Here is a 24,271-nt window from a genome sequence, read left to right on the forward strand (position 1 = left end):
AACCGCCAACCTCCCACATTGGAAGACACACATTCCTCTCCCAGTGAAATCATTCTCCGAGAACAATCCAAATCACGCATCCATCAGAACAAGCGAGAAAAGCTCCCAAAAGCTTCTATAGCTCTTTCCAGAAGCATTACTCCCCCATGCTAGGTCGTTTCCCTCCCCGGCTCCCGAGTCCCCTGACCGGCGACCACACACAAAGATGATGAGTCGTCCATCCATCCAATCGTACGAATTCCTACCCGTGTGCACCTAGCAACCCTCCCGATTGGTTTCCAACTGGATTTGGGGGGCGGAGGGGAGGGGAACTGAACCCCTGCCTCTCTCCTCCCCCAGTCCCTTTTCCAGGATGCATGGGATAGGTATATAATGAGGGGTCTTTTTCACATGGGTTCAGATTGAAATGGGGGAAGGGACCCGAACGGACGAACAATCACGACTACACTAGGACGGACAGGGGACCATGATAGGCCTGCTTTATGTATGTATAGTGTAAAGCCCAAAAGGCCAAAAGCCACGGAGACTAGCCCTAGCCAGGGGAAGGGAAACAAGCGAGCTTGTGAACTTGAGGCTTGTTTGGGAACGGGACCGCCAGTGTGTAGTGTACGCATGCAGGTTACCTAACTCACTACAAGACTGCCCTGCCCCCGGTGATGGAAAAGCCCTGAGATTGGAATCGCCCGGACGCAACGCTCGACGATCGATCATGGGCCAGGCAGAGCATGTGGGCGGTTGATTGGCGATTACAGGACCACTCGACCACACGAACTCAATCCCCATCCCTCTGTCCGTTTACCCCTCGAGAGATGTTATGTTATTGCCTTCGTTTAGATTTTGCGACCAGGTCGCTTAATCGTCCATCTCCAACCGACCGTGGGCGTGCCCAAACCCGAGGACCTGAGGAACTGAGAACCTGAGGACGTTTTGTTGAAAATGACGAAAAAGAGAGGCAATTAACAACCTAACCGAACATGTGGATCATAGAACCCTGTCTCCCTTGTGTTACTGGGCCCTCTGGGAGGCCGAGCGCTGTGCAAGCCGGCAGTGCGATTGGTTCACCCCCAGTGAGGTCCGTTCGGATCTCCCGCAAAAGTGTGGAGGTGGGTCAGAACCACTTTTTTTTCAATGTCATTCATTCATAAACTTTGGATGTGAAGAGAGAGAAGAAGAAGATACAACATAACAGTATATCACTCCCGATCGAAACGCCAATACTCAACAGTTTTTAACTTGTTCTCCTTCGGTTCTTCAACAGACCGTCGGACCCTCCCTTCTCTTTCTCAACAACATCGACCGACCGACAAGCTTACAGCTTAACAGCAATGAGAGAATACTAACTACCATGGCTTCTCTTGGTGGTAACATAGGTAACATATCACCACCAGCATCACTTTCAGTCACCCGGACACTATCAGATCTCAACACCACCAAATCTATCATTATCACCTCGGTAGCTGTCTTGGCTTGTCTCGCGGCCGTCAGCCATTCCTCCCACAACCTTTCCGGTTCCTCTTCTTCCGCAAAGAAAGCAACATCCAAAAATGACGTAGTAAAGGATGAGAATAAGGATGAGGTAGAGGATAATAGCCCAAGCTCCCTCAAATCCCTCCTCCTCTTCTGCTACTCCTGCTTCCTCAAACCTCACACCACCGCCGGCACAACGGGCACCCAGCAAGATGCTCTTGAGTCGTTCTATGGAAGTCAAGCGGGCATTTACGATGCCACGCGGGGGACGCTGCTGAAGGGGAGAGAGGATATGTTGGCTTTGGTGGCTGCGCAATTGAGGTATAGGTTTGAGCTTGGACTTGGAGGAGGAGGAGGAGGAGGGCAGCAGGATGGCAAGAAAGCTGGTGGTGGGACCGGAAGAAAACCCATATGGGTTGATGTGGGCGGAGGCACAGGCTGGAACATCGAAGCTATGGCCAAGTATGTCGACGTCCCGCAGTTCTTCAAGACTGTTTACCTCGTGGACTTTTCACCTTCGCTTTGCGAAGTGGCTAGAAAACGGTTCGCCAGGCTGGGGTGGGAGAATGTGAGGGTTGTCTGTATGGATGCTCGCAAGTTCCGGCTTGAGGATTATGAGGATGTTGATGTTGTTGATGGTGATGGAGAGGCTGGTTCTGGGTCTGTGCCCTCTTCGCCTTCGCTGTCGAGTTGGTGGGAGGAGGAGAAGCCGCGACTGCGACATGCGGGGGCTGAGTTGATTACTATGTCTTATAGTCTGTCGATGATGGTGAGTTTTTTTGGGCCAAGCTTGTTGTGGCACAGAGTTTACTGACATATGATGGTGTGATGTAGCCGGATTTCTTCTCGATAACTGACTCGCTCGAGTCTCTGTTGGCACCTCATGGCTTGATTGCCGTGGTGGACTTTTACGCCCAGTCGAAAGTCGACTTTGGTTTCCGGAACTACACGGGCGGCCTCGTCAATCGGCACGTTGGCTATTTCGGGCGGAACTTTTGGCGATCTTGGTTCGATGCTGACCGAGTGTCTCTTGAGCCTGCCCGTCGGGATTATCTCGAGTATCGGTTTGGGACTGTCTTAACTGTCAATGCCCGCAACTACACGCTCGGAGTTATTCCTTACTACATCTGGCTGGGATGCCACAAAAAGCCGTTCTCCACGTCAAGTCTACCACACGAAATTGTGGAACACATCGATGCCATAGCGACGGAGTCTCCAAGGTCATCACCACGTCTAATGGGCAAGCATTCTTCTTCTTCAGCAACAACTGCGCTAGCCTTCGCAGTCGACCGCACAGCGCCAGAGATGCGCTCAAAGGCCTTCAACACGGCCATCGAGAACATCTCCGCCAATTTGCCCTTACCCTCCTTCTTCTATCAAAATCACCACTGGAGGATCTACTACGACGACCAGCTCCCAAAGCACACCCAGTTTAACGACGAATACATCTACGCCTTCACCTGGGAAGACTCGCGCGAAGACAAGGAGCTCCTCAACCTAGGCCCGGACGACGTCGTCCTAGCCATCACCAGCGCTGGTGATAACATCCTCTCCTACCTCATGCAAAGTCCGGCCCGCGTGCATGCCATCGACCTCAACCCATCCCAGAACCACCTGCTCGAGCTGAAGGTCGCCGCCTTTACGGCTTTGGGCTACCCCGACGTCTGGAGGATCTTCGGCGAGGGCAAGCACCCCGACTTCCGCACCCTCCTCATCTCCAGACTCTCCCCTCACCTCTCCAGCCGCGCCTTCCAGTATTGGTTGTCCCATGCATACATCTTCACCAACCCTTCGGGCCGTGGCCTCTACGACACCGGCGGTTCCCGCTACGCCATCCGTTTCTTCCGGTGGATCTCCACCCTCTTCTTCTGCCGCCCTGCAGTCCGGCAGCTCCTCTCCGCATCGACGCTAGAAGAGCAACGGTCCATTTACCACACCAAAATCCGGCCCTGTCTGCTCAACCGTCTCGTCAACGGGCTAGTCCTCAGCTCCGACGCCTTTCTCTGGTCTGCATTGGGCGTGCCCAAGAACCAAGTGGCCATGATCGAGTCCGATTACCATAACCACCATCGTTCCAGCCCGGTGAGCAAACAGGCTACTCGTGCGGAAGCAATCCTCAATTACACAACCTCCACCCTGGACCCCGTCCTCTCCGCCTCCCACCTCGCCACAGACAATCCTTACTACCTCGTCTGCTTGTTAGGTCACTACACTTCCCATTGCCACCCCGATTACCTTTCCCCCGCTGCGCACTCCCTCCTCAGTGCTCCCGGAGCCTTTGATGGGCTACGTATCCATACGGATGAAATACAGGAGGTGTTAGCGAGGTTCAAACCGGGCACGCTTACGGTGGCGGTGGTGATGGATAGTATGGATTGGTTTGATCCCGAGGAAGAAGGAAGGAGCGCGAGAGAGCAAGTGAGGAGCTTGAATAGGGCGTTGAAGGTGGGTGGCAAAGTGTTGTTGAGGAGTGCGGGCGTGGAGCCGTGGTATGTGAGGGTTTTTGTGGAGGAAGGGTTTGAGGCGAGGAGGGTGGGCTGTAGATCTACAGGAGGAACAGCTGGGGAAGGGATGGAGGAGTGTATTGATAGGGTTAACATGTATGCTAGTTGTTGGGTTTTGGAGAAGGTTGAGGGTTTGGATGAGGAGGAGTTGGATCTTGCATAGACACTGGTCATGGGTATCATCTGTTGGATATTTTATTTATTCAATACCTGCTTTTAGACTAACTACCATAGGAGCCGGTATCTGACCTCCTTATAAAAGGCTACCGTGGAGACACTTCAACAATTCAGTGAGTCTTTTTCGAGTTGGGAGAAGGAAGCTCTGGTGTTCAGGAAAAGGGTGAGCAAAAGAGGATTGGGAACTGCAGCATCATGACGGGCGCCGATGAGACAGGATTATCAGAGAGGATGACTACTGCTCCTATTTTTTCGACTTCGACGCGCCGCCCTCTTCTGGTCTCACAAACCTTAACCATCTAACATGGGCTTATCGTAGGACCCCGGACGCAGATGCTAGATATAGTAATAGAAAGAGCGGTAGAAGAAACTGTAACGCATTATCGGTATCCTACGGCGTTTTCGCCATCAAGTCGATCTACTATAACCCTATGCGGAGAAGAGTTTCACGCAGACTGCAGATGCCAGGATGCTCGAAGAATCTACGGATATACTCCACCAAAAAGAAAAAAAAGGAAGCAAAGAGGAAACAAACATAGGTTTAATTTATGCTTGAGAAGTAATAGAACCAGCGGAATGATATCTCATGAAAGTGTGAGTCTGAGAGGGGCGAGAGACAATGGAAGAAAACGGAGAAGGAAACGCTGGCGTCCAGGAAAAGGGTGAACACAAGGGGAGATATGACCTACGTAACCAAACTAGGGGAGGTGACATATCATGATCAGAAGAGGACAGTGATTAATTATGGCTAGGGTAACGACAGCTTCACGTCACGATGGCCATGAGACAAACGAGAAAACAGCATGTTGAGGCAAGAGGATAGAGGACTTTGTATTTTTCATAACAAAACCCTCTGTTGATGACTTCGTCTTCATCCTGGGTGCTGCTAGACATCCGACTAGCAGATGATTTGCGCATGTTAAGCAGCCAAAAGAAATTGAACCACATCCCACGCTCCCTTCTCTGCAGTGATTCCGAGAATGTAAGTTTCCTTTCCATTCCTCCCCCAACGTCCTTTTCACTTAAGTGTGGATCGACCAGACGTCATGCCGCGTAGCTAGCTAGCTAGCTAAGCATGCTGCAAAAGAAGACACCCAGTAGTAAATAGCCGACGAAAGATCACTCCATCTCGACTCTGCTGCTGTCCACCCTTTTTCACCAAAATCTCGCGGCGCGTGCTCTACGCTTAGGAGACGATGGTGGAGGCAGTGGAAGACTCGTACTTCCAGGTGGGGGGGAGGACACCGACGGTCTTGTAGTAGCGGGCAAGACGGTGGATACGGGACTCAATAAGAATGAGGCGGAACTTGGAGTCCTTGTCCTTGCGGTTGCGCTCGAGGTGCTTGCGGACGGCAACAGCCTAGTTTTGTCACAGGAACGTTAGTGACCTGGTTGGGAAATGACGTAGAGAACGAAAATGGGTACTGCTTTCTTACCTTCTTGATGAGCATGTACAGGTCCTCCGGGAGATCGGGGGCAAGGCCTGTAAATAGCATCACTCTGTCAGCCAATCTGACCAAACAGAGGCATATGCGTCTTTGACATGTTGTATTTTGTTTCCCAGCTCTTCTCGGTTCTTTCTGCGTCTGGCGCTCTCATGTCCCATATCATCCGTTCGTCACACGGTGCGCATTAATACGCTGCGCGCGAACTAGCGGACGAGAGCTGGAAAAGCTTCGCGGGACATGTTGTAGCCCATTCGCATCGAGTTTCGAGGGCCGGTATCAAAATCGAGGGATATCGTCGCGATTTGACTTTATTTCGTTTTGCTTCGCGCGTGTGCAAATTCAGGGGAATTCGTCGGAGTAGTGGGCAGTCATACCGTTGGACTTCAAGATACGGAGGATCTTGTTACCTGCAGAACCACCACCGTCAGCATTTCACGTCCATCCATCATCGCCAATTCTCTCGAGGGCTTCGCGGGATTCAAACATACCAGTGACAACCTTGACCTGGGCAACACCGTGGGAGTCACGGAGGATGACACCAATCTGGGAGGGGGTAGCACCCTTCTTAGCGAGCTTGCAGATCTGGTCGACGACCTGCTCGGGGGTGGTCTTGAGCCACGAGGGGGGGTTGCGCGAGTAGGGGATCGCGGAGGCAGAGATGCCCTTGCCCTTGGAGTGAAGACGGCCCATTTTGGATGATTTGGTGGTGCTGCGGTTGTCGGGGGAGTGACTTCGGCTGGCTTGTCGTCGACAGAGAAGTACGAAGAAAATATCACCACGGGGGCTGGCGGTTTGGGCGGGTCGTGCGATATTCGCTGTGGGCTGGGAAAATTCGCATGCTTAGTCAGCGCTGTTAGGGTCAGTGGTCTGATTGGCTGCCAAGCAGTGAATTTCGCAGTGAATGGAGCCCACATTCACGTGAGTGGAGACCTGACCTGAACTTTTTCTCGCTTGGCATCTTGCGCCAGCCCGCGTCTGCTCCTCCAAGCATAAAAAAGTTTCCTAGCAAACCTTTCCCGCAAAGATTCACACTTTGAAGATTCACACTTTGAATCTTCTCCAATCATCGCCAGGTCGGCCGTCGGTCACTTTGCACCATGCTACTCGACAGCATTTGGTCATGATCTTCAGGGACAAGTGTTATTGCAGTCCTGCCATTTTGGCTTCTTCTGAAGCTGGGCAGTATCTGAAATCATGATCATGACGGCTGACCTGGTATTCTACTCATTTTGGTAAGTTCTCACTGCTTCCTTCGCACCACCTCCCTTCCGAGCCTCCTTATCCTGATGATACACACTTTTTACTTTATTCTGGTACCTCTTATGTTAAGGTCCTTCGGGACTTGATGAATTAAACGGACTTCTGAAACATTGGCTCTCACAACCTTTCTTTTCATGGCACAATTGGAGATGAGCTCAGGCTAACATTGGCTCAGATTTAGGAGTATCTTTTCTATCCTTGAGGTTTTGAGGCCGTCACCGCATGTAGTGAGCGCACTTGGCGTTCAACGGTTGTCGCGCCGTAACTTGTGTTTGGTTAGCAAGCCTGGGCATCTAGAATAGGATAATGATAATGAAGTAACCCCAATGCTAGCTCTCTTGGTTTATGATGTGCATGCAATCAATTAGAGCACACCTGCGTGAATCGGAACTGTGACTTCTGTTTTTGAGCGCCCTAACGGTACCTGCGGCTGAAACTCCCATCAATATCTGTATACGCCGCTTCAGACTCCTACGATGACTTCAAGGAGATGACCGAACCCTGGTACCAATGACGTTATTCTAACTCTGTTCCTCGTCATCAACCATGAACCCAGGCTGTACCATGCACAATTACTGCTCCCCCTTCAATACAGATAGACACTTCCCTTCTGCAACTGCCTGTCTTTCTTTACCAGGCGTTGACATCAAAGTTCTCCTGTTGTAAGTGTCAGTATAACCGAGTCAAGAAAACCGGAACAAAGCAGACGATGCTAACCTCGGGGAAGTATGTCGCAACCACTGTGCGGTCAGCGAACTTCCTGCCCGCCAACGACTTGAGGGCCTTTGTTGCTTGGTCAGAGTTTTCGTATTTGATGTAAATCTTGCCAACTCCAGCAGACTGCCTGCTTCCGCCAGTGGGCCTGGGAATCTTCAAGGAAACAATAGTTCCGAACTTCTCGCATTCTTCCTGGACGTCATCGCGAATTTCTTGAAAGCACATGTTAGCATCTCGAAACAGTTTAAGTGACTGGAACGTTGAAACAAACCTTCGTAGTCGTCGTTGTCCATCAACTCATCCGCCGTAACCATGTTGAGGAGCTGCACGACCCTGCTGACGTCGCCATCCAAGGAGGTGGTACCAGCAAGCATGGACATGGCATTAACACTCAATTCTCCGGCAACTTGTTGAATGCCATAGCTGGCTTTCTGAACCTTCAGCGCCCTATCGCCCAACATCATATTGTTCAGGCCATCAATGGCGACAGATGTAACCGAAGAGTCGTGATACTCGCAGAATGCGATACCCCTCGACTCCTCTGTGTGCTTATCCTTGACCAACACAAAGGACTTGAGCTTTCCAAAAGCAACCAAGAGCTCCATGATCTGCTCTTCGGTGAGGTACGCAGGGATGTTGGTGACGCTGATCTTGTTGGGGCTGTCAATGACAATGTTGGAGGGAACCTCCGAATCGGGGTCATAGTTGGGATCCTCGACGATTGCGGGCACGATGTAGTCTTTTGGCCTGCGGATCTTGAGACCACCGGCACTAGCAGCGTCATTGGCATCATCAGCCTCCATGGTGATGCCATCAAGGGCCAGAGCGACTGTCGCATCCGGGCTGTTCCTGAACTCGACCATGGCGAAGCTGTGGTCGGGGGATATTTGGCACTGGACGCAAGGATCCACGCTATCGATAACGTTTAGTCCATTGAGTTGAAGGTTGAAGAAGCCCAGCAGGCTCTCGTCGGTGGCTGACGGCGGGATATTCGAAACAATGAGACGCTTGCTCTGACGGGAGTTTGTCGGCTTGAGAGCGGTGCTGTTAACGGTCCCACCTGGCTGGGTCATGAAGGCCTGCAGCTTGGTCGGGTCCATGGCCTGTTGTCGTGGTGCGCCGGGTAATGGGAACATGCCCGAGAGCTTGGCCTGCTCGGCCGTGACGTTGCCGTATCCGGGAGGCTTGATATCCCACTGTGTCATGCGTCTCTTGCGCTCCAGAACAGGAACGACATCGGTCAAGTCGGGTGTCGGTTCCCTCTTCTTGGGGGGCGGCGAGACACTCCTCCTGCGCTCCCTGTCCGCCTCTCTGTCCCTTCTGCCTCCACCACGGCGATCATCTCCTCCCATCACGACGTCACGATCTCTTTCCCGACGACGGCCGCCCTCATCGTCATCCCGTCGGCTGCGGCCTCCACGCTCGGCCCCGCGGTCAGCACCACGGTCCGCACCACGATCGGCACCACGATCAGCACCACGATCAGCACCACGGTCGGCTCCGCGGTCGGCGCCCCTGTCACGATCCCATTCTCTCTCAGCACGGTCGGGTCCACGACGGTCGCGGCCAGAGTATCTGTCTTCTCGCTCGCGGTCGCGGTGGCTGCGACTCGATGAATAAGCGTCGAAGTCGCCGTCTTCGCGACGGGGTCGGCTGCTGCGGTAGTCGGCGGGAGAACGAGAGCGTCTGCGTCCACTGCCTCGGTCACTACGATCTCCACGGTCACGTCTGTCATCGCGGTCGCGTCTTGAGGACTGGCAATGCGTTAGCTTACGACAACAGCAATGACCGATGCCAACCTTGTATACGAGGTGCACTTACCGGATAGTCGCGAGACGAACCGTGTCGGCCGCTGTCTGTGTTTCGCCACGGTTAACTTGAGATTCTAACGGGTAGCTAGGGTCAGAAGTGCCAACATACCTCTGGAGGAATAGGTGTCCCCGTTCATGGTCAACACAGATCTCGGTAAGTATAAAAGAGACGGTACGAGATGGTTGCGCCAAAGAAGCGGAAAATGGGTTTGGGAGTGTTTGACGAAATGGAAGTGGCTTTGCTCGGAACTTCAATTGCTGAGTCCCGTCGTTGATCGCGAGGCTGCAACTTTTCCAGCGTCCGTTGCTGTTATTGCAGGGAACGCTTGCCCTATTTTGGTTTAGCGCACTTTGTTTCCCGTGTGCATTCGGGTCCACCCATTCGTTCACAAGGAGTTTGACGCCCTGGCGTGGCAACAAACCTTCCAGCACCTGGCCCCTATCGCAGTGCACTTTACAGTGCCTCCTTCCGCTATCGATCGAGCCGGACACGGGAGCATCGAGGTCCATGAGGAACAGAACCTGAATTGAATCCATCAACTCGCATCTGAGTGATCACAACAAGGTTTCACGGCGTAACCGCTTTCCCACAATCTCTCAACCCATCTGTAAAGTACGAAAACTGTGATTGTACAATGGCAGCTCAAAAAGTCTCAGAATGGCGCAAACTGCCCGTCAGTCTCACAGAGCTTTGCATCGAAACCACACTTCGATGTGGCCAGTCTTTCAGATGGCGCAAGATAAATGAACAATGGTCTGTGACTCTCTTACCATTTAATTTCCCCTTTTTAGATATCAAATCCTAACTAACAGTTTCTCAGGCACTGCGTCCTCAAAGGCCGTCTCATCTCCCTACGCCAAGAACCCACCCATCTTCACTACAAAGTGACATGGCCTACAACAGGGGCAACAACTCCCACCAAACATGAAAACTCCGAAGCCGACGACGACATCCCTTCCCTCCTGCACAGTTACTTTGCCCTCTCCTCCTCTCTCACCACCCTCTACGCCCAATGGTCCCTCTCCGATGCCAACTTCGCCCGTCGCGCGCCCGCCTTCACGGGCATCCGCATCCTCAACCAGGACGCCTGGGAGACGCTCATCTCCTTCATCTGCAGCAGCAACAACAACATTTCGCGCATCAGCCAGATGGTGTTGAAGCTGTGTACGCACTACGGCCCTTATGTGGCCACCGTGGAGGGTGAAGCGTTCCACGATTTCCCCGGGCCGGAGGCGTTGGCGGGCGAAGGGGTCGAGGCCCATCTGAGGGAGCTGGGGTTTGGGTATAGGGCCAAGTATATCGCTGAAACAGCGGGGTGTGTGGCGCAGGTTTATGGTGAGAAGTGGTTGCTGAGGTTGAGGAATCCGGGGGTTCCTGCGTTGGGAGTGGCTGCTGGTGTTGAGGTGAAGAAGGAAGAAGAAGGGGCAGAAGATGAGAAGAAGGAGGAGCGTGTTGATGATGGTGATTCCAAGGCTGATTTGGATGAGGACCCACCGACGTATAAGAAGGCTCATGAAGCTTTGCTGACTCTGCCGGGCGTTGGGCCCAAGGTGTCAGATTGTGTTTGTTTGATGGGTCTCGGCTGGGGAGAGTCTGTTCCTATCGATACACACGTTTGGCAGATTGCACAGAGAGACTATAACTTTGGTGGGAAAGGGGGTGCCAAGACCAAGACGCTCAACAAGGCCATGTATGAGGCCGTGGGCGACCATTTCAGGAAGACCTGGGGACCTCAAGCTGGTTGGGCGCAGAGTGTCCTGTTTACTGCGAACCTCAAGTCGTTCTCGGAACAAGCAGCGGGGGTAAAGAAAAAGGGAGTGGTGAAAGTCGAAGAGGAGACCCAGGAAGGGACGGTTACGACTGCTGAGGCCGTGTCCAAACCAGAAAAGAAGAAAGGAGTGGTAGTCAAGGTTGAGGAAAGTGAAGAGATCGTCGCCACAACGTCAGCGGCGAAGTCCAGAAAACGGAAAACAGTTGCTGCAGAAATGCTACCGAAAGCTGAGCCGGATGCCACGGTCCAAACGACAATAACTCGGACGTTACGGTCCAGTAAAAGGATAAAGAGCCAGGTTTGAGTTCAGGAACGACGCTGCTAAGGCCATGTTACCCATTAACATATACCACTTGAGCACCTATTCCCATCACTGGATTCACCTCCTTAATAAACCAACTTTCCACTCCTTGAATACCCGTTCAGTGGTAGGCAGAAGAGAGTTGCTCCTGTCTAGATGTCGAAAGACCTCATTGATGGCCTTTACCGGAAGGTTCACCTCCTGGGCATCGCCAATGAGCGAATCCAGCATACGATCGGCCTCCTCTCGGGGAACCAGCCGATAAAGCAGCTTGATGGCCAGAGTACCACTTCCCGCTCCTGGCCTCGTGGCGGTGGCCTCGGTGGCAGATGATGCATACACAATACTGCTGTTGAGCACCCATATGTGGACAACTTTGTCCTTCCCTACCCCGTCTTCCTCTGTGGTCGCAAGGGTCTCTGTAATGGGAAGCAACAGTGACTTTGAGGATCCCGATCTCGCTATGGTGGAAATAAGGGTCGCGGCGAGACACTCTTCTAGTCCCGGGCTCAGGTTGGAGACAGAGTCGCAGGAGATCTGCCACTTGAGGAGTGTGACTGCGGCTGTCCGGAAATTGTAGAAGCCCAGTTGGGCTTGACAGGAAGAGCAAAACACGTTGAGGCTTCGGATCTGACTACCACCTTCGCCTGAAGCAAGAGCTTGCCTATCTGGTGATCCATGCTCAGGAGTAGAGAGAGAATACTAGAGAGAGCAAAGGTAGTCAGCACTAACTGACGTTGGGAAAGGTTTACTAGCACGGGGAATTGAGAAGGAGATGTTCCTCCAGTTGATCCCAGAGCATTTAGAACTTGACAATGATCTGGCGAAATGCGGAGGTTTAGTCAGTCATCCACCGATTGGAAGCGCCCCGTCACCGAAATGAGGTTCGTCAACCGCTCGGTGTCCCACAAAAGCAGGCGACAAACATTTGCTTAATTTTGGGCATTTGTATCGGTATCCATGTCATTGAGGGGCCGAAGCCGACTTGGCTACCTTCTTGATGCCCCCGATTGGTAATATTGAGAGGGACGCATTCGAGACGGTGAGTTGACCAAGCCAGTCATGAGCATGCTACATATGGACTTACCGTGATGTTGGAACAGTCCTGCTCGATGAATAATAGCGTTGTCAAATCAATAAACCCAACACTTTGTTGCGCCGAGATGACCGAGCTCGCTCCATATCCTCGAGCTGCAAGACTCGTATCGTCGGCTTTGGCATTCTGCCCGGTGGTAGCATCGCCGTTTGCCTTGTCCTGGTGGTGATGATGGCCATCATGATCATGATCGTGATCATCAGGTTTGTGGCAGTGCCAGAACTCCATCATCTCAGCCCAGTTCTCACTCGGGAGGTCTTTCCAAACCTTGATGACATCTCGGTTGACAACAATGGCATGGCATTGTCTACAGGCGACTTGGGACCCGGCTTTTAAATCAGTGGCTGTCCAAGTCGAAGAGTCTGTCGACGATGCATCCGCATTTGTTGCTTGACCCAACGGTAACCTCCAGGAGAGCGTAGAGGCACCAGGCCTCTGAATGGGCAGGATTGCGCCGCCAATGGCTACCTTTGAGGGTAGACGTAGTGTGTGTGACTGTCCATGGTGGTTGAGCTCGACATTCTCCCCATCCGCTGCCACCACTACTCGTGTCGAAAACGCATCGCTCGCAGAGCCCAATGAAACGGCAAGGGATATCTGACGAATATTTGAAAGTAACTCGGCGTAGAGCAGCGGTGCAGGTTGGGATGTCATATCGGTCGAGATGAGGATGAAAGTGAGGTTGTGAGATGAGATGTGAGATGGAAGTTGTGGAAAGTGGAAGCTCCCCACATGAGCTCAGTGGAAGTAGAAGCTCCCTCCTCCCCTGCTCCCAGTCCCCACAGCGATCGAAACGCGTCGAGGTCTGGACTGCTTACATAATGTTGTCTGAACGCCACTTAAAGTGGAAACTTCAGGTGCAGCCTTGCCAAGCCCGTGTCAGCTCGCTTGCTCACGTCCCGTCACCAGTCGCTGGCCAAAATTTCAGGGAAGGCGTGTGCACCGCATCCACTGCGCCAGTCTTCAGCCGACACCTGCATCCTCTCTGCCTCCCGCATCGTCTTTCCTCTGATAGCTTATCACGACAAGTGTCCATCGTCAACGTCAACGACGTCAACTGTCCCGTCGCCTACCTACGTTCACTCCACCCAGCAACCCACGGGCAGCGCCACTCTACCACGTCCGAATACCTCACGATTATCTACCGCCACCAATCACCCCCCGCGGCGCGCTGGACTTTATCACGACAACCCCAACCTGACATGACACCAGGAGGATACGGCCATCACCATGTCGGACTCGGATTTTGAGCAGATCAAGAAGCTCCAGCAGGAGCGCAATGCTGCTGCTGCCGCCAAGAATGGTTCGCGTAGCTTTGATCCTGCCAACCAACGATCCGACAACAACACCAAAGCCAAGCTGGGAGAAGTGTGGGACACCGACCTGTATGAACGCGACAGTGGCGACAAGTTTGCGGGCTACCACACCACCCTGCCCGCTGCCGATGGCGACGATGAAGAGATGGAAGATGCCGACTCCGGCCGCCGCCTAGTAGGACAGTACACCGCCACCCGAGCCCAGATCGATGAGTTCGCACACGGTGATGGCGTTGAGGAGGATGATCCCCTGGCTGGCCGGGGCGAAAAGAGCAACCGCATCACCGACAGGGAGACCGACTATCAGAAACGCCGATTCGACCGCGTTCTGACCCCTACACGAGCCGACCCTTTTGCTGCCAACCGCCAGGCAGGTGCCGCTGAGGAAGGGGAAAGTTACCGGGAAATCATGGAGCGTCGCGAGCTTGAGCGCGAAGAAGAGCGCGTACGACGGGCCATCGAGCAGAAAACGAAGGAGGGCGGCCCTGTCGAGGAGCACCAGCCTACCCTCAAGGATGCCGGTGACAAAGAGAACGAAGAGGCTGGCTCTACTGAAGCTGCGGCTGGCCGGAAGCGCAAGAAGAGATGGGATGTGGCCTCTACGGAAGATGCCACCCCGGCTCCAGAGCCCAAGAAGAGGTCCAGGTGGGATCAAGCACCATCTGTTGCCGCTCCAGGAGCTCCAGGGGCGGAACCCAAGAAGCGATCCCGCTGGGACCAGGCGCCTTCTGCCACTCCCGTTGGCAATGTCGGCCTAGCCACGCCGATGCACCCTACCCAGACCGCCGTGGTACAGCCAGCTTTCGGCACTGATGCGGCCGGTCGATATGCGCCGCTTAGCGACGAGGAGCTGGATGCCATGCTTCCAGGCCCCGAGCAAGGTTACAAGATTCTTGATCCACCACCAGGGTATGCCCCCGTGCGAGCACCGGCACACAAGCTGATGCAGGCTCCGGCCCCAACAACGGGCTTCATGATGCAGGACCCTGACAGCGGACGGATGACGGGCCAGCAGGTACCAAAGGAGATCCCCGGTGTGGGAGACCTGCAGTTCTTCAAGCCCGAAGATATGGCATACTTCGGCAAGCTTACCGACGGAGCTGATGAGGAGAGCTTGAGCGTCGAAGAGCTCAAGGAAAGAAAGATCATGAGACTTCTCCTAAAGGTCAAGAACGGTACTCCTCCCATGAGAAAGACTGCGCTCAGACAACTGACAGACAATGCTCGCAACTTCGGTGCCGGCCCCCTCTTCAACCAAATCCTTCCCCTGCTCATGGAGAAGACACTGGAGGATCAGGAACGCCATCTTCTCGTCAAGGTTATCGATCGTATCTTGTACAAGCTCGATGACATGGTTCGACCATACGTTCACAAGATTCTCGTCGTTATCGAACCTCTTCTTATCGATCAGGACTACTATGCACGTGTTGAGGGTCGGGAAATTATTTCAAACCTCAGCAAGGCTGCTGGTCTTGCCACAATGATCAGTGTCATGCGTCCAGATATTGACCACGTAGATGAGTACGTCAGAAACACTACTGCCAGAGCCTTTGCCGTAGTTGCTTCGGCACTGGGTATCCCAGCTCTGCTTCCCTTCTTGCGAGCTGTGTGCCGAAGCAAGAAGTCGTGGCAAGCTCGTCACACAGGCGTCAAGATTGTGCAGCAGATTCCCATTTTGATGGGTTGCGCAGTCTTGCCCCATCTCAAGCAACTGGTCGACTGTATCGGACCCAACCTGAACGACGAACAGACCAAGGTCCGCACAGTGACCAGTTTGGCCATCGCTGCTCTCGCCGAGGCATCCAACCCCTACGGTATCGAGAGCTTCGATGACATCCTCAACCCTCTCTGGACCGGTGCCCGCAAGCAACGGGGCAAGGGTCTGGCTGGTTTCCTCAAGGCTGTCGGTTACATCATCCCGCTTATGGATGAAGACTATGCCAACTATTACACCAGTCAAATTATGGAGATTCTCCTACGAGAATTTGCCTCTCCAGATGAAGAGATGAAGAAAGTTGTGCTAAAGGTGATTTCACAATGCGCCGCCACCGATGGAGTAACGGCTGGATACCTCAAGGAGCATGTGCTGGACGAGTTCTTTAAGAGCTTCTGGGTACGGCGCATGGCTCTAGACAAGCGCAACTACCGTCAGGTCGTTGAGACTACTGTTGACATTGGCCAAAAGGTTGGTGTCAGCGAGATTCTGGAAAGGATCGTTGCCAATCTGAAGGACGAGAGCGAAGCCTATCGCAAGATGACGGTGGAGACTGTCGAGAAGATTGTGGCCTCTCTCGGTGCGGCCGACATTGGTGAGCGTTTGGAAGAACGTCTCATTGATGGCATTCTTCATGCGTTCCAGGAACAGAGCGTTGAGGATATCGTCATGCTCAACGGCTTCGGTTCGGTGGTTAACGCACTTGGCACCCGATGCAAGCCTTACCTTCCTCAGATTGTCAGTACCATTCTCTGGCGTCTGAACAACAAGTCAGCTACTGTACGACAGCAAGCAGCTGATTTGATCTCCCGCATTGCCATGGTCATGAAGCAATGCGGTGAGGATGCCCTCATGGGTAAGCTTGGTATTGTCCTTTACGAGTACCTCGGTGAGGAGTACCCCGAGGTTCTTGGCTCCATTCTTGGTGCCCTTCGCTCCATTGTTACTGTCGTGGGCATCAGCCAGATGCAGCCTCCTATCAAGGATCTTCTGCCTCGCCTCACCCCCATTCTTCGTAACCGACACGAGAAGGTGCAGGAGAACACGATTGATCTTGTAGGTCGTATCGCCGATCGCGGTCCCGAGAGTGTCAACGCTCGCGAATGGATGCGTATCTGCTTTGAGCTTCTCGACATGCTGAAGGCTCACAAGAAGGGCATCAGACGTGCTGCCAACAACACGTTCGGTTTCATCGCCAAAGCTATCGGTCCTCAGGATGTCCTTGCTACCCTGTTGAACAACCTCCGCGTTCAGGAACGTCAATCCCGTGTTAACACGGCCGTCGCCATCGGTATCGTTGCCGAGACATGCGCGCCCTTCACCGTGTTGCCCGCCCTCATGAACGAGTACCGTGTGCCTGAGCTCAACGTCCAGAACGGTGTGCTCAAGTCTCTCTCCTTCCTCTTCGAGTACATTGGCGAGATGGCCAAGGACTACGTCTACGCCGTCACGCCGCTCCTCGAGGACGCGCTCATCGACAGAGACCAAGTGCACAGACAAACAGCTGCCAGTGTCGTCAAGCACATTGCCCTTGGTGTCGTCGGTCTCGGTTGTGAGGATGCCATGGTCCACTTGCTCAACTTGCTGTATCCCAACCTGTTCGAGACCAGTCCCCACGTCATCGACCGCATCGTCGAAGCTATCGAGGCCATCAGGATGGCCGTCGGTCCGGGACTGGTCCTCAACTACGTCTGGGCCGGTCTGTTCCATCCAGCAAGAAAGGTGCGGACACCATATTGGCGTTTGTACAACGATGCGTACGTCCAGTGCGCGGACGCTATGGTGCCGTACTACCCTAACCTCGTCGAGGAGGGCATCGACAGGACGGAATTGGCAATTGTGTTTTAGGCGACGGCGAGCGATGATGGGAGGGAAGTTAGCGGGCGCCAAACATGGTTTCTTGTTCATATGATTCAGATTCGTTATGACGAACGACGAGGGGGGACAACACGGCGATATTTTATCGAAAAGCGGCTTGAGTTATGGGCGCGCGTTATGCGCTATATGCGCTATTGAAGGCTTGACACATAAACACCACATATACATCAGCAAAAGAATTTGGGTGATGCCACTGTTGTGCGATATACACTAGTGTATAAAACGAGGTTTGTGCCGATATCATCCATCTTCGTTTGTCGTATTGGTTAGGGCATTCAAGATGATGATGGCATGGCATGGCATTCTATGTTCCGTTGTAAACGGATGGTTATTGTTGTTGTCAGGTTAGGTTAGGGAGTAGCTAGCTAGGTTGTTTTACACATATATTCTTTGTGGAATTAGGGGAGGCGGGCGAGTAAGTTGTTGAATGAACGCCAAAAAAGGATAAATGAATGCATAATGAAGGAGTTTCGTTCGATGATTCTTTTCCGAGAAGGCTTTGTTTTGAGTTTATGACTACCTTGCTTGTGAAAACCCCTTTAGATTCCCATGCATCCATCACTCGTGAAGCCAACTACTATGGTAGAGTTTCTTTTCAAGTTCCCAGTACTACCTTTTGATGTCAACTGAGCCTCGTTTCAGCTTCATCTGTCTGTCTATCTGGAGAGGGATATCAACTTGAACCTGACATCCTGCAAGACCTTTTGCTTGTCACTGTCATCTCATAAAGGTCTGATGTTTCTCCATTTTGTCATCAACATAGCAAGAAATCAGGTTTCTCGATCCGATCTTGTACCTTTGTTGCTTTGAGGGGCACTACTTTTTGTAAAACTGATTCGTAGCTAGATCAAAAATATTCACTTGTGCGCTCAGAGAGAGGAGGAGGAGGAGGAGGAAGGGAAGCAAGACTTAAGCGAATACTTTAGATTGGTGTTTGTCGTCAACACCATAATGTATGCTTAATAGAGTGGTAAAGAACATACAGGTTGATGGTTAATATCTATTAACCCTCCTTCTTAATTCTTGGTTATTTCTTTCCCGCTTACGTTTTAATAGTTCTCTTTAATTTCTAAGTTCTACTTTCTCCCTCCGTCTCTCTTCACTTCTCTCTTCACTCCTCTATCACTTATATTTGATGCTTTTCATTTCATTCCAGTTTTCGTTCAACGTGATTTGTGAATTTGTGTTTAGTATCGACTTCTCCCAGTCGTCTGTCTCTGGATCAGAGACACTTAATGCGCAAAACACAGCTCCCCTCGCTGTTGCAATGGGAAATTCTACCAGCAGCGTACCAGTACCTCTTCAATGCGATGTGGCTAGCTCCCTTCCACAATGTAGGTACCTACGTCATGTCCTGTATTGGTAGATAAAGCTAGAGGCGGGAACGACCGAGCAGTTCGACTGCTGGCTCACTCCTATGTATTTACCCTGTGTCGTTCTTCCTGTGTAGTTCTTCCCTGTGTAGAAGTAGTACCCCCGGCTGCCAGTTGGGGAAGGCATGCTTCGTTGATGCTTTTTCACCTACCTTAGGTAGTTATTTCCTTCAATGGTTTTTGAGTGTTAACTCACCCACAAGGATTCCATATGACGAAAACATATTTTAGACATCTTACCGTCAAAAATATCTACCGCTGAGACATACGATCATTCAAACCCCCCCCCCCCCCCCCCCCCCCCCCCCCCCCCCCCCCCAATTCCTCATCCATTACACGACTTCCACACTTGCAGGAGAGCTATATAGAGTGAGGCAATCACCTGATGATCCTTGCCATGACCCATATGCCTTTGTCCCAGTCTCCGGTCTTCGGGTCCAAGTGGTATCGGACAGCTAAGGTAGCCGATCGTCACCATACCATATGTTTCTGCTTCAACATTCTCAAGAGCCTTAACTAAAGGTAAGCAAGGACTTTGACTTTGAACGCCTCGGCTTCATCGATCTTTTCTGTTTTCGCCAAGACGGAGTGAGTTGTCTCCTGAATATATCCCAATGCTGTACCATACTGGATCTTTGAACTTCAACCGATTCTCCAGATGATGTATGCGTCTCTTCAAGTCAAAAAGTCATTTGTGAGCGGGACCCTCTCGGACTAGACCGTTGCTTTTTTTAAACGGGTAAGTTCTATTTACGCTTTACGATTTCTCCAACCCAACTCAGCCAGCCACGGCGTAGGGATAGTATCAGGGCATGCATGCAGTTTGCTTGAAAGTATACACCATGATGGTGTGCAGCTATGGTTGACCATCACATGAGATCTAGAGGATTTACGAATGTAGACGCAGTAGATCTGGACGCTCTATTACGGGAACAAGTAATTGTCATTTTCAGCCATCAGAGAGCGTGTGTTTTCTCATGTGTTAGATGATTTCTGTGTAGTGAGTTTACAGGTAGTTGCCGTGGTGTTCTCAAACAGTTAGGTAGTATCAATCAACTGTAGAGAGGTGACCCCCACGCATCCCTCTCAGTAGTGTAGACATCGGCGCCACCTCCATCGCCGCACTCAAGCATCACAGCTTTCTCTAACCGAAGCAGCAAACCCGGTTCCTACCTGGGTTTTCTTCAGGGCAATAACATGTGAACAATACAGTGTCTGTCTGCCTTTGGTGAAGCTGAAGGACGTGAGGGGACTAGACATTGTCAAATCCAGGTACAGTGCCCAAAATCGGCGGTGTGTTTACACAGTATGTAGAGGGTATACCGGGACGTGTCTGGCTGGTGGTGGAATAGGGGACCAAGGATGTTTTCCAGGCGCACCCCGACTCGTTATGTGCTGCTTTCAGTTTCGTCAATAAACGATCCCTCACTCTCCAGGGGCAGAGGGCTCCTGCCAGCTCAGCTGCCCGAGGATACGCCGGCTGTTCATAGGGGTAAAAAAAGGAAGATTGCCAAAAAAAAGGGAGTAAAAATGAGCTGAAGGAAATTCTAAACTGTAGTACTAGGGAAGCAAAGCCCTTGATCCTGTCTCTCTGAACCATGCCGCATTAACGACAAAGCAGGTGACACCGACTTGTGTTCAGAAGTCAATGGAGTCGAGGTCTCGCTTGAGCCTCGGAAAAGGGGGATTGCTACTGGCTGACCGCCACCAGAACAACCCAACCCCCCGGTCTCCCAGCAGCCTAGCTTTACCTAATTCCTTGGGCCCCCCCGCCTCCCTACCTGGCTTGCCCTGGGGTCGAAAGGGAAAGGGGACCCAGAGAAGAAAAAGAAGGACGGAGACCCAGAAGGGCAGGAAGGGCAAACCGAAAATAGGAGACGGTCAGGAACAATACACTACATTGTGGAATCGGCAACGCGTATATCGGGTAACGGAGCGAGGCGGAGCAAAGATATGGAGAACAGAATGACTAATGCAATCAATGCTCAAGCAATGGGTGGACGTGTGTGTCTAGCGGGTTGTGTTCCTTCTGTGGTGCTGAATGGCTGGTGCTGCGCTTTCCCTCTCTGTCAGAGTTGCGGTTGCGGTTGCGGACTTGCGGTGGGGAATGAAAGTATTAGTGAAAGTGCCACTAAGTGATGGTAATTTGGCCCGACGCAACATGGCATTTTGGAAATGCGGTTTTTATCACTTATCCAGTTTGAAGGGTTGGTCAGACGGGAGGATTGGATGGTTGTGTCGTGGTGGGATTCACGCACTAATATTATTTGGTAATTGGCATTGGCGGCGCCAATTTAATCTACAAATATCAGATTTGATTATGCAGTTGGTCGTGTGTTGTCGTAGGTCCGAGTGTGGGCTGTTTGTCTTTTTTCTTCTCTTTTCGGCGGTGGTGTGTACGCATACCTAGAATGGTAGCTGTAATGCCTGAAATGTCAATTCAGCTCAACGCCATTCCCCAGCCATAATCTCTGCCCAGGACCGCGCCGTTGCAGTGGCAATTTCCGTCCAAAGGAACCCCCCGTCAGATGAGATCATCTGGTGTTTCATGTTTCGCTCCTCGGCAGTGCAAAGTAACGGTGAGAGGCAACCTTATCTGGATCTATCTTGAACTTGTCAATGTCTAATCTGCCAAAAAGGACGCCGTTGTTGACTGAACTCTCAGCCCATCTTGTCCATAGTGTAAAGTCACGGTCGGAGACGTGTCAAAGCCAAAAGTGAAGGATTGCAGAACAATCTGGGAATATTTTCAGATCTTTCATGCCACTGTGTGCGTTGTGTCGACGAGCTAATGCACACGGGGTGCTGCCAACAGCGTTGACCGTTTTCATTGCATTTCCTTCTTCCTTGGCACATGCAGCAACAACCATGCGACTCTACAAGATCTTTTTCTTTCTTTTTCCCATTTCACTTTTCGGTGGTGAGTAAGATAGTTTGGTTGTGTCCTTGAAATGACCGCTGGACCTTTGTTACAAACATTGAAACTGAGTAGTACAAAACCTTCCGTTACTCCGTTCCCGACGCCGCTTTTCACCATTTGACAGCCTCTCATCTTTCGAAGCGGAGGCATCATTGGTTCCGGCTAAGGGTTGGAGTGGGGTTAAAGCGGTGCGGCAAGAACGAGGGTGCCTGCCCTGCGTAACTGCACAGGGATTAGCGAAAACGGGGTTAGCCACTAAAGCCACATGACGTCATGCGGCGGGGAGTGTAGACGACGTGCCCTTGAAGAAAAAAAAAAAAAAAGACCACGTCCGTTCCTTCTGTAATCATCGTCAACCTCACTGTGGCCTTCCATGACAGTTACCGTAACAGCACCACTCTAACCAGCACGGGTAGCATCCCAGGAGGGGTGATGGGGGCCAAATTAACATCACATCCAATGGAACATCACGACATCTACTTTCCCACACCTTAGTCACCTCAACCCACCTGGGCCTCTTTCACCCTTCTGGGAAGCGCGGTCTGATTCCGTCCCTGGACGGCCTCGATATCCTGGCCAGGCTGCCAGTTGCCAGACGGGGCCCTGCCAACATGTCTCGCACGAGGCTTGCATCTTCAGGTCCCCTTTGGTCCGTTCTGGCTGACATTGGCTGGCCAGGAACCAGATCCGGCTGGTAGGATATGGTGGAGGTCGGCGAACACTGCCACCACGGGAACCTCAACCATCCCCTCCCACTGTGACGAAATCTTGGATACCGCTGGATACGCCCATATACATACACGTACTTGATTGGCCTGCCGTTATCGGTCCTACGCACTTCAACCTCTCACAATTTCACATTTGGCCTTTCCCAAACTTGGGCCCCATACCGAACCTGAACAGGGCGGCATCCAGGGCGCTATGGATTTCCTGAACCGTGACTTAACTGTGCCCTCTGGATACAGTGTCAAAGTCGAAACGGCCTTTGGCTCCCCTGAGTGCATTGGTGTCCATGGGAGAGTGGTTTCCCCCGCGCGATTGTCGGGCAGCAGCACAAAGCCTCAGAAGGACCCTGAAGATCCGTTAGCATACGCCGGTGCCCATGATTGGTTAATCCCATGTTTGCCATGCGCATTGGGTAAGGCATCCAAAACACCACACACCCTTTGAAAGGAACCAGAGGAACCCTTCGGCCAGCTAATATCGTGCCTGCGTGCTTAACTGGCCACCTTAACCACTCTGTGCCGCCGCCGCCGCCGCAACTACCGCGGGAGCCAGGCTCGGTTGCTGACGACCGACGTCATTGGCGGGTCTTAACGACACGATTAGTGTAGAAAAATTGCCGGACACCGACGGGTACGGGTGTTGACAATATTAATGATCTTACTCTCGACCAGCCCAACTGTGACGGTGCGAGTATGTAAGTAGCCAGCCATGTGGCGCCCAACCCGGCCAAACAGCGTCGGTTCTCAGTTACCCAATTACGTATAGTACTGTTACAGTACTATCTCCAGTCTGCGGGTTTTGTGGTCGCTGGTTGCCTGCTAATACCGTCTCCTATACGAGTTTCTGACGGTCGTTTCACCAAGGAGCCACAGCTTCGTCAACAGTTCATCATGCTCGGTGCCGTCTTCTGTTCAGCAAATACATGATGTTGACGACATAGGTCGCAGGTTCCTTCCCAAAACACGGTAATGCGTGCTCCTTCCCCCGTTTTTGACCCGCCTTTCCCAGTGAGCCGAACCTCAAAGCCGTCCAACGTGGAAGGCGTGGATGGTTGCGACTTCCTCCTGGCCCCTCTTGGCTCCTTGCCCCTCTCCTGGCCCCTCCCCCTCGCATCCCAGCCTCGCTCAAACCAAGGAAAGCAAGGAGAGCGGACGGAAGACATGCAACCCAGACTCCAATGTCGAATAGGATTTCTCCCTGCGCCAACTTACCTTGCTTGCCAACAACCCGGGCCCTGAAACCAGCTCATTCTCTTTTCTATCAGCCTGCCAGCTATCAGCCTGTGCTATGCCAACTTGGAGACGCCCGCATGCCGTCACCATATCCAACGCCGTGAGCTTAACGACGTAATGCCTCTCCACTAGGTGCTAAGACATCTGTCCGGTGCCTTGGTGAAGGCATCCCAGACGCTGACCAGAAGAGGTTGAGAGGGTCCATAGACAAAGGAGCCGATCATCACTCGAACCCCTTCAATCCCTTCCTGCCCTTCTCGTTACATGGCACGTGCTAATTCTGTGCTAATTCAAGAGAAAAAAAAGCCAGGAGAAGCCATTACCGAACCTCGCCCGGTTCCTTGAACCTTCTCAGTTCCATTTCCCCAGTTTGGCTCTGTCCATCCCCACTCCGAATCTGTATGCCCGCCGATCACCACCGCTTCCATACTCGACCGTCCAGCTTTCCGCCGGCCGACGCACCGCCTCGGTACGGCTCTTTCGAAAGCACTTGCCCGTCCGGGCAAATGATCAGAATCTCCCCATACACCCCGTCCAGTCAAGCTTTTCTTCACCATCC

At 52.4% G+C, this 24,271-nt stretch overlaps 6 protein-coding genes across 6 annotated transcripts; 3 read left to right on the plus strand and 3 right to left on the minus strand.

Moving 5' to 3' along the window:
• The first annotated feature begins 1,130 nt into the window (after positions 1-1,130).
• SMAC4_00419 (uncharacterized protein) lies at positions 1,131-4,565 on the plus strand. The gene is made up of 2 exons (XM_066089428.1): positions 1,131-2,236; positions 2,302-4,565. Exons 1-2 carry the CDS (start codon positions 1,346-1,348, stop codon positions 4,132-4,134), a joined length of 2,724 nt encoding a protein of 907 aa, XP_065945870.1. The 5' UTR covers positions 1,131-1,345; the 3' UTR covers positions 4,135-4,565.
• Positions 4,566-4,906: 341 nt separating this feature from the next.
• Positions 4,907-6,358, minus strand: SMAC4_00420 (uncharacterized protein). Its single transcript, XM_066089429.1, has 4 exons — positions 6,085-6,358; positions 5,971-6,003; positions 5,585-5,631; positions 4,907-5,508 (listed from the first exon to the last, which is right to left on the minus strand). The coding sequence occupies exons 1-4, from the start codon at positions 6,284-6,286 to the stop codon at positions 5,335-5,337; spliced, it is 456 nt and encodes a 151-aa protein (XP_065945871.1). The 5' UTR covers positions 6,287-6,358; the 3' UTR covers positions 4,907-5,334.
• An 881-nt stretch (positions 6,359-7,239) lies between these two features.
• Positions 7,240-9,654, minus strand: SMAC4_00421 (uncharacterized protein). The gene is made up of 5 exons (XM_003351826.2): positions 9,494-9,654; positions 9,395-9,429; positions 7,845-9,327; positions 7,574-7,785; positions 7,240-7,513 (listed from the first exon to the last, which is right to left on the minus strand). The coding sequence occupies exons 1-5, from the start codon at positions 9,519-9,521 to the stop codon at positions 7,487-7,489; spliced, it is 1,785 nt and encodes a 594-aa protein (XP_003351874.1). The 5' UTR covers positions 9,522-9,654; the 3' UTR covers positions 7,240-7,486.
• A 147-nt stretch (positions 9,655-9,801) lies between these two features.
• On the plus strand, positions 9,802-11,490 carry SMAC4_00422 (uncharacterized protein). Its single transcript, XM_024655480.2, has 2 exons — positions 9,802-10,138; positions 10,206-11,490. The coding sequence occupies exons 1-2, from the start codon at positions 10,020-10,022 to the stop codon at positions 11,458-11,460; spliced, it is 1,374 nt and encodes a 457-aa protein (XP_024511015.1). The 5' UTR covers positions 9,802-10,019; the 3' UTR covers positions 11,461-11,490.
• Positions 11,491-11,535: 45 nt separating this feature from the next.
• Positions 11,536-13,207, minus strand: SMAC4_00423 (uncharacterized protein; the record flags this gene model as incomplete). Its single annotated transcript, XM_003351828.2, has 2 exons — positions 11,536-12,159; positions 12,545-13,207. The coding sequence occupies 2 exons, from the start codon at positions 13,205-13,207 to the stop codon at positions 11,536-11,538; spliced, it is 1,287 nt and encodes a 428-aa protein (XP_003351876.2).
• Positions 13,208-13,783: 576 nt separating this feature from the next.
• On the plus strand, positions 13,784-17,938 carry SMAC4_00424 (uncharacterized protein; the record flags this gene model as incomplete). The annotated part of the gene is made up of 1 exon (XM_003351829.2): positions 13,784-17,938. One exon carries the CDS (start codon positions 13,784-13,786, stop codon positions 17,429-17,431), a length of 3,648 nt encoding a protein of 1,215 aa, XP_003351877.1. The 3' UTR covers positions 17,432-17,938.
• Positions 17,939-24,271: the final 6,333 nt, after the last annotated feature.

This window comes from Sordaria macrospora, chromosome 1 (assembly GCF_033870435.1).
Source record: "Sordaria macrospora chromosome 1, complete sequence".
Lineage (NCBI taxonomy): Eukaryota > Fungi > Ascomycota > Sordariomycetes > Sordariales > Sordariaceae > Sordaria > Sordaria macrospora.

Bases quoted from the DNA above. Each gene is read 5' to 3' on its own strand.
- SMAC4_00419 (XM_066089428.1), top strand. From the start codon at position 1,346: ATGGCTTCTCTTGGTGGTAACATAGGTAACATATCACCACCAGCATCA. The intron at 2,237-2,301 runs GTGAGTTTTTTT...GGTGTGATGTAG, and splicing joins CTTATAGTCTGTCGATGATG to CCGGATTTCTTCTCGATAAC.
- SMAC4_00420 (XM_066089429.1), bottom strand. From the start codon at position 6,286: ATGGGCCGTCTTCACTCCAAGGGCAAGGGCATCTCTGCCTCCGCGATC. The intron at 5,632-5,970 runs GTATGACTGCCC...TGCTATTTACAG, and splicing joins CCGTATCTTGAAGTCCAACG to GCCTTGCCCCCGATCTCCCG. The intron at 5,509-5,584 runs GTAAGAAAGCAG...TGACAAAACTAG, and splicing joins TGTACATGCTCATCAAGAAG to GCTGTTGCCGTCCGCAAGCA.
- SMAC4_00421 (XM_003351826.2), bottom strand. From the start codon at position 9,521: ATGAACGGGGACACCTATTCCTCCAGAG. The intron at 9,328-9,394 runs GTAAGTGCACCT...ACGCATTGCCAG, and splicing joins GTTCGTCTCGCGACTATCCG to TCCTCAAGACGCGACCGCGA. The intron at 7,514-7,573 runs GTTAGCATCGTC...CACTTACAACAG, and splicing joins TTGCGACATACTTCCCCGAG to GAGAACTTTGATGTCAACGC.
- SMAC4_00422 (XM_024655480.2), top strand. From the start codon at position 10,020: ATGGCAGCTCAAAAAGTCTCAGAATGGCGCAAACTGCCCGTCAGTCTC. The intron at 10,139-10,205 runs GTCTGTGACTCT...ACAGTTTCTCAG, and splicing joins CGCAAGATAAATGAACAATG to GCACTGCGTCCTCAAAGGCC.